General features: G+C 48.9%; 1 protein-coding gene across 1 annotated transcript in view; it reads right to left on the minus strand.

Moving 5' to 3' along the window:
* The window catches only part of LOC131419146 (SLIT-ROBO Rho GTPase-activating protein 3), a 248,436-nt gene that overhangs the window by 106,557 nt on the left and 122,841 nt on the right, over window positions 1-19,038 (minus strand). Inside the window, exon 3 of the mRNA XM_058564009.1 lies at window positions 5,494-5,656. Coding sequence (XP_058419992.1) covers window positions 5,494-5,656 — 163 coding nt within the window. The remainder of the gene's footprint in view (window positions 1-5,493; window positions 5,657-19,038) is intronic.

Genomic DNA, 19,038 nt, shown 5'->3' on the forward strand with positions numbered 1-19,038 from the left:
TTATTGCCACACAGTGAATGGCTGCTTTCAAACACAAGCCCCCCAAATGCCCTCTCTTCTCTGCTAAGAGTCTTTCCTCATTAGTGCTTCCTCCAGAACACCGCAGCTTCCAACAATCAAATTCACTTCATGGCCAGGCCAAGTCATTAAATTCTGCAGGCATGAGAGCATAGAATAATGGATGGCTATTGTTAAGGAAGCTGAGGCTGGAAATGGAAGGGGCTTCAATGCCCAGTCTCAGAAATGGTTAGGGGCGAGGAGGGAGGGCAAGCAGGATGCAGATGGAACCTCTCTGCTGGTGCACCACAGGCGGTGGCGCATTCAGTACCAGACCTGGAGTCGAAAACGTGCATTTGAGGCCAGACTCTGTGCTTACCAGACGGAGGGCCTTAGTCACCTCACCTGGAAAAGGAGGTTGGACTAAATCAGTCATTCTCCACGTGGCCCCAGACCAGCAGCATCAGCATTGCCTGGGAACTTGTTAGAAATGCAGATTCTGACCTACTGAATCAGAAACTGTGGGAGTGAACCCAGCAATCCATGTTTAACAAGCCCTCCAGGAGATTCCGACGCGAGAATTCGGGAACCACTGGCAGATACTGTTCAAAGATGAGGCCACGAACTAAAATGCATAAAGGGTCAGGGAGACAAAATAAAGGAACCAAGGAGGTGTCGTTCACTAGATGAGAGCAGGGAGCATGGGGCAGTGGAGAGATCGTGCCCTCCTAAAATGGCCAGCAGCTACTCAGTTCCAGTCAACTACTGCCAAGTACGAACCCACGTGCACTTGGTACTGGCAGCACTTCTGATTTTTCAAAAGAAACACAAAATCCTGATTTTTATGTGAAATCCCACAATTTTTAAATTTTGGTTCAATTTTTCTTAACATAGTGAGAGCCAAGTAGATTACACTTAAGAACCAAATTCAGCTGTGGAGCGCTATTTTGCGATCCATTCCGAGTTGCCCTGGACCTCCATCATGATAAATTCTACCCACTGTGCTCTTGCCTTTCACCTAAGACTGAACTCCCAACCTCCTTTCCCCACTTGGCAGACTCCTATTCATCCTTCAACATCCAACTCAAGAGTCACCTCCACTGTGAACTCATTATCAACCCTCTGCCCCACCATCCACCTCTCCACTAACAAGGTAGAGAAGAATCAAATACAGGGCCAAAGAATTGACACGTAGAAGAAGGAAACCCAGAGGAGGAAGACATGGAGAAGTTATAAAACAGGCTGTTCTTACACGGGAGGAATTAGGACCTCTTAGAAAAGTTACTCTATTGCTGCTTGAAAAATCACTTAAATAAGGACACTGATCTCATTAGATCAGACTCTAATAAAACGAAGTTTTGAAAGGGCAAATACAAAGAAACACAAGTGCAGAATTCATGGGACAGATTAAAAAAGAGTTGGTACAAAAATACCTGGGGATTTGAGCTGAGAGTTCAGAGTGAGTCACCCGTGTGACAAGACTATCATCAGAAAGGCAAACGCCTTCACAGATTTCATTATCAGAAATAAAGTGTCTAGACAGCCCTGCTCTACTCTCGGCTGGTCAGACCTCCTGGAGTGTTCTGAATGGTTCTAAAGATTAGCTTCTGTGGGTTAGAGAAGATCTGGGTGTGACAGGTGGGCAGAAAACACAAAGCCAAATCCCAGGGGTCACTTGAGGGAACCTGGAACGTTTACCCAGAGGTGGGAAAGATCTGGGTGGGTGGCCATGATTTCTGTCTTCGAGCAACTGACAGGTTTCCATGTGGATGTGATCATGCGGCCCTCAAGGGTGTGACCAGGACCCATGAGCGGAAATACGGTAAGATTTCATCTCAACATTGGGAAGAATTTTCTACTGATCACAGTTGTCCCCAAATGGAATGAGCTATCCCGAGAGGTGTTGAATGCCCTTTATTAAGGGAGATCTAGCAGAGGGAGGACGACTCCTGGGAGGATGATAAAGGGACTGGAACAGAAGGCCTGGTAGACACATTGTTTTATTTCACCCTTCTTCTTGTAGGAGCACCCCAGTTTTTCCCAGGGAACCACCCCTCCCCCATTCTCCATCCTATGTGTCAGGTGGGGTTGAGTGTACTCCTGGCTTCAGAGGGGAGTATGTGTCCCAGGCCTGGTCAGTCAGAGCACAGCATCTCACCGGCCACAGGGGCAGCTTCAGGAGTGCTTCAAGCGACCCACGCTGGGCCAACTACAGCCTGTGAGACCCTATTCTGGGGAAAAGGAGCTCTCACTTTCCACTTGAAGCCGGTAGGATGTAAGCCTAGAGCTGCCAGAGGCCACCTGGTCATCACATGGAGAGAGACTGACTACAAAAGAGCCCTTCACCATCACCACCCTCCCCCTACCAAGGAAAAAATTGGAAAACAGAGAAAACTGGAGCAGAGTTGCAGGCAGACTAAGTTCTGATTACATCCTTTGTGCCCTTGAAGCCCTCCATTCCTGAAGCCAGCCTTGGCTCCAGAGTGCTGATAAGTTCCCCTTCTTCTCTCAAGCCAGTTGAGCTGGGTTTCTATTGTTTGCAACCATACGAGTCCTGATCACTACGATGGCCTCTAAGATCTGGTCCAGTTCCCTTCTGCTATGGTGGATCCTCATCTCACACTTAAAGCAAGGGCCACCTGCAAGCAGAAGTCCATTTGCACAGAAGAACCCTAGAACGGCTTCTGGAATTTGAAGTGGGCCTCTAGTCATAAGAATACATTCCACTGCAAAAGGGGAAATGGAGAATCAGGAAAAGGTAAGTTATTAAGTCAAAGAGTATCCTGTGTCAGTGAGAAGCTGTCAGGCAGGGCAGTTGCTCCAGGCCCAAACACGGGAAGGACACCTGGCCTGGAAGCCACTCCCACCTCCTGCAGACTCATTGCCAGAGTATGACGTGGTGGATGGTGAAGGAACACTGGCCTGGCCCCAGTGCTGGACCCAGCTCAGGAATGTGGGGGTCGGGGTAGGGGTGGGAGCTTTACCTTTCAGGATCACTAGTGAGCCAGCATTTAATGAGCACCTACTGGAGGCTAGGCCTCTGCTGGACACTTGGCCTACCTCTACTCTGCAAAGCAGCGCCCCCAGAGTAGGCACTGTCACTATCTCCATTTCCGGGATGAGAAAACTGAGGCTCAGGAAGCCTTGCCCAGGGTCACAGTCAGTGAGAGGCACTTCTAGACAGACTCCCAAAGCTCAGCCACACTGTCTCCTGCTGGTGATGACAACAGGCCAGAAGTCGCCAAGTCTAGGTTCTCCTTGCAGCTTCTCAGGCTTTACCTCCTCATCTGTAAAATGGGGTGAGTGACCATCCCCAGCCTGACCAGAGATGAGCCCTGTAGCCGTTCTGAGGTCTGCAAGAACTATCATTAAATAAGGAGTTTCTCCTCAGGGCTGAGGTTATGCATGACAGAGGATGCGACACAAAGGGGCCCCACTGTGCTCCATCAGCCAGCCAGGCCCCTCCCCCTCTCTCTCCAGCCCACGGGGTGGGTCACTTCCTTTGTTCCACAGGCACAGGCTGGGTAACAGGACAGCCAGAAGCTCAGCTGTAGACATTTTTTCATTATTTTCCACCCTGTTAACCTCCATCAAAAGTGAGGCTGCTGTCAGCCTAAATGAGGACTGAAAAGATTTATCTCACTTGTCCCAGGGCTCAGCACAGGCAAGAGACCCTTCATTTCCTAAGGGCCTCAATGACCCCTTCTCTGTGAGTCACTCCCACCCAGGAAAAACGATGTGACACCAACGGCAGGCGGGGGCTGATGACAGGACCAAGTGACCTGAATCACTGGTTTGCACTGTGTGATTTTTTTTTTAATTGCACTGTATTTACCATCCTAATTATGTTTGCTTACGTAGATATTAAACTTAGACTACATTTCATAAACACGGCCCCAGGAGGAGAAGAGAGCATATTGTGTAGCGGGAGGGAATTAGCCAGCGACTACAGTTTTGCTCTAGAATCATCCTCAAAGTGGGCAATCCAAATATAGACCTGGGAGAGATTATTATATTTCAAATCAGCTTGTCCTCTTCCTTGTGCTTCTAGCAATCCCAGGTCACCGACTGCCTAAAGTTGGCACCTGGCAAGAACAGATGAGCTAGATTATTTTAGTAGTAATGGTCTCTTAACAGTCGTATAGTAACAGCCAGCCTTCCTGAGCATTTACTGAGTGCCGGGCGCCATTCTCCAGGCTTTACTTGGGATTCACAATCCTTTTAATCCTCGCAACTGCCCTGTGGGTACATCTCTCCCCATCTCACAAATGAGGAAACTGAGGCACAGACAGTTTAAGGAACAAGCCCAAAGACACAATAAATGATGGAACCAGGATTATGAACCCAGAAATTTAAGAACTCTGGACTGGAGACCACACCCTGAACCACTTCTCAATACCTCCCTCCTTCCCGTGCATGACTCCGTGTAACCCTCACTCTGCCCCTGGGAAGTAGCTGATCATAAACCCATTTGATAGATAAAGAAGATGAAGCTCACAGAGGCTACACACTTGACCATTTTACAGACGAGGAAGATGAAGTTCACAGAATTGAGTTGAGTCCTACAAACAATGACACAGCACCTAGTGTTTTTCTCAGGCAGTGTGCAAGGGGCTAGGATACAGAGACCCCAGGGGGCATGAAACGGGACTCCACAGTGGCTTATGGGTGTTTATGTGGGTAAAATCTTTCTGAAAGCAACCAAGCACTCTGTTAAAAAGCCTTAAAAATGAGCAAACTTTTGACCCAAAAATTCCTGTTGCAGAAACTGATCCTAAGAAAGTAGCAATCAATGTGACAAAGGTGTATATACAAAGGAGCTCACAGCAGCACTATGTTAATAATATGGAAATCACCTAAGGGTTCAACAGTGAGAGACTGGTGAAATAAATTCAGGAACATCTATATAATAAAATACTATGTAATCGTTCAAAATGTTATGGAAATATATGTATTGACATGGGAAAATTTTATAGTCAAGTGTTATATAATTTGTGAGGTGACATAAGCAGATAGTAAAATCATATATGCAGTCTGATCTCTTTTGGGAAAAGTACATATGTATACTAGAAAATGTATCAATACGAGCTCTCATAGAAAATGTATTTGTATACATACATATAAAAAAATTCTTATGACACCAAAGTGAGTATCACTGAGTGATAACATTTCAGGTGACTTTAATTTCTGTGTGTGTACTCATCTCCATTTTTCCCAATTTCCTACAATCAATGTATACTACATACCTAACCATGCAAAGGTTTTTACTTTTGTGGCAGTAGTGGTGGTTACCGTAGTGGCTGACCACCAGCCACATCCAGGACTCAAACTCAGGGTCTGGGGTGCCGAGTCCAGCCCGTGGCCCCTTGCACCCTTCAATACATCTGCCCTCCTGGTCCCATGTCCCCAAACCACATCCTACCCTGGCTGCCACAGTGTTGCCATGGCCAGCCTGAGGCAGAGACCCAGGCAGGGGGGGCGGCCTGTCTTGCCCACCTTTTTGAAGAGTCTGATGACATCCTCGCTGATCTGGGAGAGGCGGACGATGACATTGTTCATGAAGATGTCATTGAGTGTGGCATGGTCTCGGCTCTCCCGCCTGGTCTGATGCAGGACCAGATACCAACAGTTCACGGGCGAGAGGAGGTACTGGTCCTTCCTGTGGAAACCAAGACAGCTCAGATTGGCTTTATTGGAACTGTTATTCACACAGTGTTTTACATTGTCACCCACCGCAGCTCTTTTGACCCTCATGGGGCCCCTTCAAGGTCGGTTTTATTATAATATATTTACAGCTGTGGCAACAGAGACTACGAGAGCTGAAGCGATCCTCCCAAGACCACAGAGAAGTGCTGGGGCCAAAACCCAGGTCTTTGACTCTAAGTCGCATCCTGTTCTACTCTCCCATTGCATTTTGCTACGAAATGGCATTTGCTACATGAATCTCTCCCTTCTGGGAAGAAGCTGCCTTCCCTGGGGCTACGAAATACTAAACCAATTGTGTTTGAAATACTTGCATGAGTTCTAGAACTATGCAATAGACAGAAAAAAAGTGGACCCATCTCTTCCCCTTCCCTGCTTCCCTCACCCTTGGGTCCCCTCAGGCTCTTAACCCGTTTGACCTCCTCCAGGGTCAGCTTCTGTCTCTTGGCCCCTTGGAAACACATGCCTTTGCCCCTGGATGGAGCTGAGGGCCTGGAGCATTTCAGGGTCTCTATTTGGGAGGAGGGGTTAAGGAGAGCTGCTTTTGAGTCAAGTACACACAAGACAGACAAATCTTTGTCCTGCAATGATTGATGGATTCTTAGCATCTTCTAGCTGGGCATTATGCTAAAACAAGGGTTCTCAAAGCGTGGTTGGTCCCCAGACCAGCAGCACCTGGGATCTTGTTAGAAATGCAGCTTCTCGAGCTTCACTGCAGACCCTGAACCAGAACCTGTGCGGGGGGTCCTGGCCGGCTGGGTTTTAACAAGGCCTCCAGGGGATGCTGATTCATGCTGAAGTCTGAGAACCACAGATCCATGTACCATTGTTTCCCGAAGCTTGGGAAATGGGATATTTCCAAAAATGAAATGGGGAACTCTCTCTCTCTTATCTACATTTTACCAAAGACCCCTCTCTTGGCCTCAGTAAAGGGTGTATATGCTCTATTCTCTAGGAAGAAAAAGGGAAGGGCAATTAGAAACCAAAATCAAACCAATAATCTCATGTTGCCACATGGGGTATCTGGGCTGTGTTCTTGACCTCTGACCCTGACTCTTCCCTGGCTCCACTTTCCAGGTGGGAAGGTGATGTTGGAAAGGCAGAATGTGGGGGGAGAGGCCCATTCACCACCTGAGGGTGACTGGCTCCAAGGTCCCCCAGGCCTGCCTCGCTCCACTCCTGCCCCTGGGGAGGCCACCTCCAGGGGACTGGCCATGGTCACTCTTGGGCAACACAGCCTCCCACTCTCAGCGTTTTTGAGGAAGGGAACTCTGCTAATTCTCACTATGACCATGTCATCCTCCCAAAGCCAGGTGAATGTGTGGTGGGTGCAGCCCTGAGGACCTCTGGGGAGCCCCAGAACTCCCACTGCCCCACCCCCCACCCCACCCCAACCCTGGGTTTGGGAAGGATAGACGAGGCCACTTGACTTAGAGGAATTTTCCTTCTGTCATCAAATGGGCTAAAAATCTGTCTAAGTGGCAGGAATTTGGGAGAAGGAAATGTGGTTTAGATAAGAGGATGGGTATGTTGGAGAAGGGAGGAGGCACGCTGCTGTAGGAGACATTGACTGATCTCTCCTTTGCTTACAGCCTAGAGAAAGAGCCAGAAGACTACAATTCAACTGCCCAGCCTGAATCCTTCAGCATTTACTCTGTGTCTGGTCTCAGGTGGGCTCTGGGTGACCGTGATACAGACCTGCCTTAGAGGGGCTCCTTGTCAAGTGGCTGAGGCAGAAGAAAAGGATTACAGTGGAAGGTGATAAAGCGCTATACTAGAGACACAGGCAGAGCCTCGGTTCTGCTCGAGAAGTTGGAGAAGGCGCCACCATCCTCCTCTGCTCTCCATGTCCCAGTTACATGGTCCCTTTTGCTTTTGGCCAGGTTCTTTCCTATCTGGGGCCTTCACGCATGCTGTTCCCTCCATCTGGAATGTGTTAGCACCCCGCTTTTCTCCCAACTGCCTCCTTCTCATCCTCTAGGTCTCGGCTTAAATGACAACTCCCCAGAGAGCACATGTCTGACCAACAAGCTAAGGCAGGGGTTCTCAGTGGGGTCCCAGATCAGCAATATCAGCATCACGTGGGAACTTGTTGGAAATGCAAATTGTTGGGGCTACCCAAGACCACTTAATAAGAAACCCTGGGGGTGGGCCCAGCATCTGTGTTTTAACCAGCCCTCCAGGTGATTCCCACACACATTCAATTTAGAACGTCTGCCTTAAGGAGTTTCCATCCCCTCTACTCACCATACTGTAAGTTCTTTCAGAGCAGTGACTGTTTTTGTTTTAGTCACCACATCCAGTGCCAAGCAATGTGCCTGACACATAGAAGATGCTATGGAAGAGAGACCCATGAGAAAAGGTCACCTTAGTGCCGGGTCTTGAAGAATGGGTAGAAGTTTTCCAAATAGAGGTGCAGAGAGATATGGAATTGTAGGCAGAGGGAACTGTGGCTACAAAGACGGAGAAGCAGCTGAATAGAGCTAGAATTCTGTGTGTTCAGGGAGGAGTAGTAGCACACGAGGCTGAGGAGACAGGCTAAGGGCTCGACTTGGGGGGAATTGAATGCCAGGCTAACGAGTTGGGACTTTAGCCTCTGGGTCATGTGATTCTCAACCTGGGTTGCACACTAGTATCACCTGGGAAACTTTTAAAAAATACACCAAGACCCAGGCCCCGTTCAAGACCAAATAAGTCAGAATCTCAGGGGGTAGTGCTTTGGTATTGGTATTTTTAAAACACTCTCTAGAAGATTCTAATGTGAAATCAGGGTTAAGAATGCCTGCTACAGGGAGTGGAGAGTCATGGAAATTATTTAAGCAGAGGTATGATCTAACTAATCTATGCCTTAGAAAGATCATTGAGGATAAATGGATGGGTGAGTGGATAGGTAGATGGATGGGTGGATGGATGGGTGGATGGGTGTGAGCATATGCATGGGGCTAGAGGCAGGAGGACCAGTGAGAAGGTGACCTCAGTCCAGGAGAAGAGAGATGATGAGGGCCTCGGTATGGAAGTGTGGCCAGAGAAGGCTGGGCCTGAGACTCCTCACCAGGAGAGCAGATAATCTTGGAGACTTCCTGGAAATAGAGAGGAGAGAGGAGTGGATGGTGATTCTGAGGTTCAGATCTCAAGTGGCCAGGTGGATGCTGATGACATAAACCGAGATAAGAACTGCAAGGGGAGAAGCAGGTTTGGGCAGAAAATACTTTGCTTATTCCATTTTTCACTGCTTCCTAGGTGGTGATGGAAATGGAAAGATTAGAGTAAAGGAGAAATGAGATAATTGAGCTGTTACCTAAATTACTTCAGGGGCTTAGCTCAGCCTGGGATGCAAGCATTGAACAGCATCAGGGAATTACAAGTGCAAAATTTATGGAAGTCACAGCCAGTAGGTAAGTTTCAGGGGGAAGGAAAAAGACAAGTGATCTTGAAAGAGTGCGGAAGTGCTGGGACAGCTTGGGGACCATTAATTAGGTCACCTGGCCAGAGAGACTCAATAAGAGAAAGGTAGAAAGGACAGTGCTTTCCTTATCAGAAGCTGTGGGCAGGAGGCAATGTGGCCTCAGATGGAATTACAGGGGGAGGCAGAATGAGCAGAGGCAAGGATGAGAAAGTTACCTGAAAGCAACCAAAGACTTGTCAAGCTAAAGTGAGCAGCTGCTGGGAAGATGAAGGCTTGGTTCATTCATTCACTGTCTGTCTCCAGGTGTACGTGCCACTCATGGCTAGGTGCTGTGGATGCAGCGGGGACCAGAGCAGGCAGGACCCTGCTCCCATAAGCTTTCCACTCGAGTGAGGGAGGCACACAAGGAAGCAGAAGATGATGACACAGCCTCATAAATGCAGTGACAGGAAGGAGGCTGCAGAGCAGAGGAGGGCCCCCTCACCCAGATCTGGTGGTGAGGTGAACATGGAAGGCTTCCTGGAGGCAGTACTTTCTAGACTGAGAACTAAGGGCTGGAGTGGAGTTTAATAGGGCAGAGCTTCCAAGGTGGAGAAATACGATGAACGAAGGCCCAGAGGGAGGCAGAGAGAGCAGGCTGGGGAGTGGAACATAGTTGCAGGGGCTCGAGCATGGTGTTCTGGGGTAGGGGTGGGAGTGACAAATGAGGCTGGAGAATTAGGCAGAGGCCACATAGCCCAGGGCCTTTAAGTCCCATTAAAGAGTTTGAGCTTTGTCCTGAGGTCAGCGGGGAGCCATGGAGGGGTTCAGAGCAGGAGTGAAAAGGTAAAATTGCATTTTCAAACTCTTTCTGGCTACAGTGTGGGCTCGAGGGGGCCAAGAGAGAAGCTGAGGGATTCAAGAAATACTTAGGTAGTAAACTGACTGGACTTGGACATTGATGGGATGGGGTTCAGGTTGGGGGCTGGGAGGGAGAAAAAGATGTCCAGAATGACTCCCAAGTTCTCCGGGTTGGGCACCTGGGAGAGTGGAGGTGGCATTTACTGAGATGAAGAGGAGCAGGTCAGCGGCGAGGCCAGGAGGGAAGGCAATGAGTTCTATCTGACCATGACGAGTCTAAAGGGCTTATGAAACACGCAGATGGGCTAGAGAGACAAATGTGGAAGTCGGCAGCAAGCCCTTGGATGATATCTGAAACCATGGAATGACATGGAACTCCACAAATGTGTGTGACCATGTGGCAGAAAAGGCAAAACCCCAGGAGGCCTGGTGAAGCCATGGCTGGAGGGATGGGACAGGGCCAGGCTCTTCCCACTCCGTTACCTGGAAGAAGGCTAGGATGGGGGTGATGTGCTAGCCCGTCCTTCTCTGCGAGATGCTGTCCCAGGCCTGCCATCCACCAGCGGGCCCATCCTCTTGGTCCCTCCCAGCATAGGAGCCTGCTTGTTCCGCGCTCCCCACCTTCTCCCAGCCCCGGGTCCCCTTGTGGGGGCAGCTTATTTGTAGACTAAAAGGCTGGGGTGAACAGGGCTGTCCACAGCCAGGGTCAGGGGCAGAGTTGACCGCTCTGTGGAAAGCTGCCATCTGTGGCCTTGGCCAAAATGGTCCAGGCTTTCACAATGTCAGAAGGAAGAGGGAAGGGCTGCCGATGGGACCCAGCATGGTGAAACAGAAAGACATCTGGATTTGGGGGTGGGTGTCCACCCATGTCCACACTGCCTGTGTGACTTTATGCAGGTCAGTTAACCCCTGTGGCCTGGCTACTCAAATCATATCATCAACATTGGGGTTAAATAGCAGAAAACAGCTCCATGGTCATTCATTCAGCAGTTCATCTACTCAGTACATTTTTATTGAATATTTCATATGGACCAGACCCTAGGGACATAATTTTGAGCACAACAGACACAGTTCTGCATCCACGGAGCTTACAGTCTCGTGGGGGAGATTATTACCCTCAAAGAGTCCAGCCAACGTGTGTGGAGTTACAACTGCAGACAGTGCTAAGGAGAGTGTGGTGCCCTGAGAGCCCATGACAAGGGGACCTGGCCTGATTTCGGGGGAATCAGCGTCCCTGAAGCGTCCCTGAGGAAGGGGTCTTCTGGCTAGGCTCTAAATGAAGAGTTGGAGGTGAGGGGACCATGATGGTGGTGGGCTTCGGGGAGAGGGCCCCAGGCAGAGGGAACAGAGTGGGCAGGAGCTCAGGGAGGGACTAGGAGCTCAGATGTGCATGAAGGCCAGTGTGTCTGGAGCCCAGGAGGAAAGGCGGGGGCGGGGGGAGGGCAGGTGCAGGGTCCTGAGGGCTCTCACCAGCGCACAGGTCATCACCCATTGGCCATCTGGATTGTTTCAGTGCCGCAGGAAAAAGCACCCAGGGACCCTCAGTTCTGCCTGTCCTTTTTGAAAGTGGGACCCCTTTGACCTGAGAGCCAGCTCTCCACGCCAGCAGCCATTTTTGCCTGCCAGAGCCACCCTTTTGGAGGACATCGAAATGAACCTGGACCGCACTCTCTCCTCCGAGGCACATCGTGAGCGGCCTTTCTGCTTCTCCAATCCTGCATCCCAGCGTCTACTCAGCAGGCAGAAGCTGCTGAGCTCAGGCATAATGTGAGAACTTTCACATATATATGTACATATTTTCTCTTTTTATGGCCAGAAAATAGCAATGAAAATTTCTGGTGAGTCACAGCTTTCTTTCTTTGGCTAGGGAGCTGGGTACGAGGCTCTAAGAGGCGGCGGCTAGAGGAGTGAGGCCTTGCCAAGCTGGTGAGTTAGGACAATGAAATTAGCAGTGAGCCAGCTCCTCAGCTGGGGGTCGGAAAATTCCGCTTAGCAAACAGAACCCATTTCCAGGCATGCAGAGCCCCACGCTGCAGATGACTCTGAAGGCACTGCCCTGGGATCGTGGTCCCTGTGGGAGGGAGGCGGGCTCCTATAGCTGACACTGTCCCCACGACACTGAGTCCCTGCCTCTGGCTTCCTGCTCCCTTCCAGGACATTCTTGGGTCTTGGGCTTGCTTGGGTGGCTGCCCACAAACCTGCCTCTGAAAAGCGCTCCCTTAATTAGTCCAGGGCCAAAAAGGTGTGGTTAACCTCTTGCTACCCAAGCTGCCCCACGCAGGGTTTGGAATTCACTGCCCTTGCTCGGAGCATGAGTTGTTAACTCTGCAGATATTCACTGAGCACCATCTTTTGTACCAGGCAATGGTAAGCAAAATGAGTCACGTTCCCCGACTCATGGAGCTTACAGCCCAGTGGGCGCCTCAGGTGACGATCAAATAATCCCATGAGGAGACAGGAAACTGCAGGGGCGAGAGGGGCTATGAAGGAGAAATGCATGATGACCCCCAGCAGCTCCCGGTCTCCAGCACACCCCCCTATGTCACTGTCATTACAGCACTACCACGCCTGAGATTTGTCCTGTTCATTTACCTTTTGTTTCTGGTCTTTGAACCCTCTCCACCTTACGTCTGTCCTGTTCCCCACTGTTCCCCTGGTGCCAGACAGGGCTGGGCACACAGTCGGCTGAAGAGGTGAAAATGCCCTGACCTGGGACCAGAGGATGGGTAGGTTCTAACATGGCACCGGGATAAGGGAGAGTGTTCCTGGCAGTGAGTGTGAAGGCTCCGTGTGTACCAGCACCTTCTAGAACTGAGAGAAGGTGGGTATGGCCAGAGAGCAGAGAGGATGGGACGAGGGGTGGAGACAAGGCAGGAGAGGCAGCATGAGCCGGGGCCTTGAGGGACAGGGTGGGTGTCTGGGCTGTGTACTAGTTTCCCAGGGCTGCTGCCACAAAGAACCACAGCCGTGGGGCTGAAACAGCGGAAATGTATTGTCTCACAGTTCTGGAGGCTGCAAGTGTGAGATCAAGGTGTCAGCAGGGCTGGTTCCTTCTGGGGGCTGTGAGGGACACTCTGTTCTATGCCTCTCCCCTCGCTTCTGGTGGGTTGCTGACAGTCTGTGGTGCTCCTTGGCTTGTAGACACAACACCCCAGTCTCTGCCTTCATGTTCACATGATGTTTTCCGTGCTTGTGTGTCTGTGTCCAAATTTCCCCTTTTTATAGGGTCACCAGTCATGCTGCATTAGTGCCCACTCTAATGACCTCACTTTTACTCGATTACCTCTAAAAAGACCCTATTTCCAAACAAGGTCACACTCTGAGGTACTGGGGTTTAGGACTTCAACATATGAATTTTTGGAGGACACAAGTCACCACATAATAGGCTGCTACCAAGTGGATCGGCAGCTGAAGGGGAGTTTACATGATCACTCCGGCATCTTTCTTGTGATCATTAGAGGAGCAAATGGACCTGCGACACGGAGGATCAAGTCTGACCTCCTCAGCTGGCATTCAAGGCCAGCCCTCTCCCTCATCCCCCACTCTGCTCGCAGAGACCTTCTCTAGGCAGTGCATGAAGCTCTGAGCCAGGGATGGGCTGCTTCATTTATCTACTCTTTGTCACCCAAGGAATCTGAGGCCATAGCACTGGGAATTGGAGAGCACGATTAGGGTCGTGGCTCTGCTGCTAATCGGCTGTGTGTTCTTGGGCTTGTCACTCGACCTCTCTGAGGCTTTACTGTCTCATCTACCAAATGGGGTGGGGGGTAGTGACTGAGTGGCCAGGGAGAGCCTTTCAGATCTCTTTGACAACAACAACCATATTTTCCAAAACCAAATGGAAATGGTGTATATATGACCTGACAAAGGATTATTTTTTACTGATTCCTCAACTTATTTATTTGAAAAGCCTAAGAAGCAGCATAAAATGGAAATAGTGAATGGCCACTGTCTACCCTTTCATGTATTTATCCTCAGTGACAGGGACGTGAGGCTGCTGAACTCTGGGAAGGGGGACAGCCCTTCCTAGGTCATGTGCACCCCTGCTTGGCATCTTTGCACGTTTCTGTCTTCACCACCTTCCAACGCCTTCCCCTCCTCGCTCCATGCAGCAAAATCCCACTCTTCAAGGTCTAGTTCAACGGCCTTTCCTTCAGGGATCATCTGAGATCCACAGATTGTTCTGTCTGAACCACACATTTCCATCTTCTCATAGTTACTTCCGGATGACACCTTTCATCTTGTTGCTTAACTCATTTCATCAGTTGCCACGCACACATGTGGGGCTTGTTTCATCACTTGCTCTACAAGCCCCTCAAAGGCAGGAATGATCTCGTATTTCCTTTTATCCCTCCATAGCCCTTGGCAGAATCCAATCCATTCATTCATTCACTCAGTCTTCTAATGTTTCTGAGTATCTGCTGTATGCTAGGCCCTGTGCTGGTCACAGAGGATTAAAAAGATGACTGGAGGTGCCTTGAGAAGGCTCCCAATCTAGTAGATGAAATTAACAATAACCAAGAATTTTTATGGCTATTGATCAGAATATCTTTAGTTGAAGTGACAGAAATACTCACTTCAGACTTGGCTTAAGCAAAAAATGGTAGTAATAGGAGGAGGAAAAATTTAAAGGATCAAAAATTTTAATCAAAAAATGTAAAGGAATAGGAGGTGGTTGGCCTCAGGCATAGCTGGATCCAGGGGCTCAAAGGATGTCATCAGGACTTGTCTTTCTCTTTCCATTTCTTGGCTCTGCTTTCCTCTCTTTCTGTGTTGGCTTCACTTTCAAGCCAGCCCTCTTCAGACCAAAAATACTGCCTGTCATTCCAGTAGGAGGAGAGATTCCCCTAGCCATTCCACCAAAAGTCCTGGAATTGCATCATTAGATTAAAGCTCTGTGGCCAAGATGATGCAATGCAATCTAAAAAAAACCTAGATATTGTTCTCAAAAGAAGGAAGGAGAGATGCTGAGCAGGGGAGAGTAACAGATGTCTACTGTGTTATGCTGTGTGAGGAATGGGATCCCAGATGAGTGAGGGAGGGGTTAATTCTTTCTCAGGGTGGATAGGGAATCACAGGAACATTTGCTCTGGGCCTTGAAGTACACATAAGAGTTTGCCAGGTGGAAAGGGTCAAGATGGGAACACCCTGCAGGCAAAGGGAAGCCTGAGTGTGGAAATGTGACAGGACTGGGTTGTTCCGGGGCTGTCCGGCTAGGGCAGGGGTGAGGCAGGGGTGGTGGAAGAGGAGACAGCTGTGGCAGATTATGAAGGGCCTCGTAGGTCAAGGCTGAACGAAGGTTTTAAGCGGGCCAGTGATGTGATCGCTGGGGCAGGAAGGGCCGGTGGGAAGCAGAGCAGCCGTCCAGGTGAAGGGGAAGAGTTTGATGTGGGGCTTTGCCTTGGAGCCACTCGTGGCAGACAGTGGGCGTGAGGCTTCAGGGCACGGGGGCCAGTTGCAATCCACTGACTTAGATGCTGCCTTTGGCTGATGCCAGCCCTGGGGCAGAGTAATTCCGAAGGGGAAAGACCACACCCATTGGGTCACCTGCAGCAAGGTCTGCTCAGCCATGCCAGCGTGCTACGGAGTCGAAGCCTGGGGTTCAAATACCAGTTCTGCCCTTCACCAGCTGGGTGAACTTGAGAAGTTAGTTAAACCTTTTCTTGCCTTACCTGTAAAATGGGGTTGATAACACCAACCTTACAGTGGCGCTTTATTTATCACTATTTACAATAACCTCTTTTTTTTGGAGGAAGATTGGCCCTGCACTAACATCTGTTGCCAATCTTCCTCTTTTTTCTCTTTTTCAAAGCCCCAGTACGTAGTTGTGTATCACAGTTGTAGAGCTGTAGTTCTTCTACGTGGGATGCCACCTCAGCATGGCTTGATGAGTGGTGAGTAGGTCCGCGCCCAGGATCCGAACCAGCGAACCCCGGGCTGCTGAAGTAGAATGTGCGAACTTAACTGCTACGCCACCAGGCCGGCCCCTATAATAATCTTTTATAATACATTTGTAATGTGCTCTTGGTACCAGAACGAAAGTCTCTGCCTTCTTAGGCAATGCCTGGCCAATCTTATCTTCTTTTTACCTGTAAGCCCCTTTGCCTTGGTTGATCCACCTGTAAAATGGATGTACCATGTGGTGTGTGCTAGGAAGAGGAAGAAGCGCTAGGAAGAGGAAGGGACCTGACCCATGGCTCCTCTGGCAAGTTCTTTCACCGACTGGCTGTGGGTCCTAAGCCAGGGCTCTGCTGGCTGGCCTTCAGGTCCCTTGCCTGTCAGGTGGAGATGATGACACCTTCCCTGACTCCCTCCAGCCCCACAAGGATTCTTGGGAAGATTTAAGCAGCTAAAGGCTGGGGCAGCACTTTGCAAAGTGTAAAGTAATATAATCTTCGAAGTTCATTATTATCCTATTTGCCTAATGGAATCAAGGCAAAACTAAACCCCGACATATTGCTGCTTGTTAAAATCTCCTTTATTACAACATCTATTTTTCATTTTTAGAATAAAATTTAAATGATATGTATATATGTATATCAAGCATATCATACATAAATAAGTCACGTCCTGGTTAATACTTTAGAAATTGCTGATTATAGTCTCTGAGGATTCCAGGAAACCTGGTGTGGGATCTTGGGAAGAGCCAGAAGGAAAAACTGGAAGGAGAAAAAGGGGCTGAGGCTATCATAGAGACCACTCTTTAGGCTGAGCCTCCTGCCTTAAAATCCCTCCCAACAACGAAAACAGGAAGGTGCAGGATGGAGAGGGCAGCGACGAAAGATGTTCACTCTCCAGGAGGAGCTGGAAGAGGCCCCTGGGGTGTCTTATGTTGGCTTCAGGATCTTTGCCATCCCTGCAGACCACCATACTTCATACTTCCCTGTTGATTGCCTTTTTTTACTTAAATGAATTTTTTAAAATTATTTTATTGAGGTCATATTGGTTTATAGCATTGTTTAAATTTCAAGTGTACATTATTATATTTTAGCTTCTGTATAGACTGCATCATGTTCACCACCAATAGTCTAGTTTTTACCCATCACCATATGTATGTGCCCCTTTACCCCTTTCGCCCTCCTCCCACCCCCTTCCCCTCTGATAAGCACCAATCAGTTCTCCTTATCCATGTGTGTGTTTGTTTATCTCCCACATATGAGTGGAATTTATTTATTTACAGAAGATTTCCCTAGCCTTAGTTAAAAAAAAATATTTAAAACACCAGCATCACTTGCCATAATAGAAGGTAACTGAAAAAGTAAGTTCAAGAAAAACCAAACAGTATCATTCAATCCTCGGCAGATGCTTATGCCCTAGGTCTGCTATCTCTGTGTTAAAAGGGAGATTAGAGAGGCATCAGCCACACACTAGTATCAAACTGAGATTTTCCCCTCGAGGCAACCACAAAGACTGAAAGAGAATTGCAAAGATAATTCAATATTTATGGTTCATGTGCTGTCAGTGATCCCTCCCTCATTTTGAGGAACACTGATCTGGTCTGACCATCCATCACGTTACAGAAATGCGCCCCTAAAATACCCGTCCTTTGCATACACACCTCCCCAGACTGGGGACTCACACCTCCCAAGGCAGCCCTTTCCTTGCTGGACAGCTCTGGCTACTGGAATGTTCTTAAGGTTGAGTTGAGGTCTGCTTCTCTGCAAATGCTATTCTTGGACCTCACTTCTCTCCTTCTGCAGCCACATAAAATAAGTCTATCTCCTTCATGTATTTGAAGAAAGCATTTGGTAGTATCTTGTCTTTTCAGTTATTCACTCAAAAAACTTCTATAGAGCTTCTATTATGTATCAGAGAGAGAGATAAAAAAAGAGAGAGAGAGGGAGAGAGTGAGAGAGAAATGGCCCCTTGCCTTCAGGCAGCTGGCAGACTGCAGTGGGAGAACCAGACGTATGAGCTGGATCATTCCTTGATAAACTGACCCAAGCCCCATGAGAGCAACACACACGTCACTGTGGGAGGCCAGGGGAGGAGCAGCTAACTGTGGGCCTGGGATCAACAGCAAGGGCTTTGCAGAGGAGGTGAACCCTGAGCTGGCCCTGGTGGGATGAGCAGGAGCTGACCAGCAGGAGAGGATGGAACCCCTGATGCCCTCACAAGGAGGGTGTGGTCTGGACTGATGGGTGACTCTCAGGAAACATTAAACCAGCCCCGAGAGGTGAGGGATGTACCCAAAGTCACGAAGCTAGAGGCAGTTTTGCACTGTGGAGCCAGTTAAACCAAGATGAGGATCTTAGCTTTGCCACCTACCTACTCTAGCTGTGTTCCTCTAGACAAATTAATTTCTCAAAACCTCAAAGTTTACAACTAGGAAGATGGAGATCATACCTGCCTCAAAGGTCACAATGTTTACCGTGAATGTTAAATGAGATGATGCATGTCAAGTATCCAGCAGATTGCTTGGCACGCAGTAATGTGGATGTGCGAGTGTCTGAAAGATTCAACGACCCTCACAGCACAGACACGGCGTGATCAGGAAGGATCCGGCTGGCACACTGTACTGAGAGAATGTCAGCTCTGGAAAGTATTACTGGAAAGCCATTCCCGGTGTGACACCAGTCACAGTAACGGTAGCAGCTGTGAATGGAGACAGTAGCCCCCCTGCAGGACCTTCCCATTATCCCCCCTCGTTCCGAGCAAACCTTTTCTTTCTGAATCCTTTGCACATTTATGGGCTCAATTTACCTGCTACAAAAGTGCTTCTCTGCTTGGGATTCACCTGGAAGGTGAAGTCTAAACTACAGCATCTTTTTAGGAAAATGCTACATCTGTGAGAAAAAAAAAGTCTGTGATGCTTTATCCACAAAAAGAAGCCCTTTCTTGGCAATCAAGCCAGTTACTCACTGGAATCCTCCCTCCCACCTGCTCTGTGAGGCTGAGAGATGCTCCAAACCTCCTTGCATAGACTATTAACCAGTATTCATAAACTAGTCAAGCACCTCCCAGCTCTTTCCACATTCTGATTTCCCCCATTTTAAACCTGTTTGAATAGAATTCCCTGTGGCTTTTTTCACAGCTGTCCAAATAGCAGCAACCAACACTTAACCTTCTGGGGAGAACGTTTTCACCAGGTG

The sequence above is a fragment of the Diceros bicornis genome, chromosome 2 (genome assembly GCF_020826845.1).
Source record: "Diceros bicornis minor isolate mBicDic1 chromosome 2, mDicBic1.mat.cur, whole genome shotgun sequence".
NCBI classification, from domain to species: Eukaryota; Metazoa; Chordata; class Mammalia; order Perissodactyla; family Rhinocerotidae; genus Diceros; species Diceros bicornis.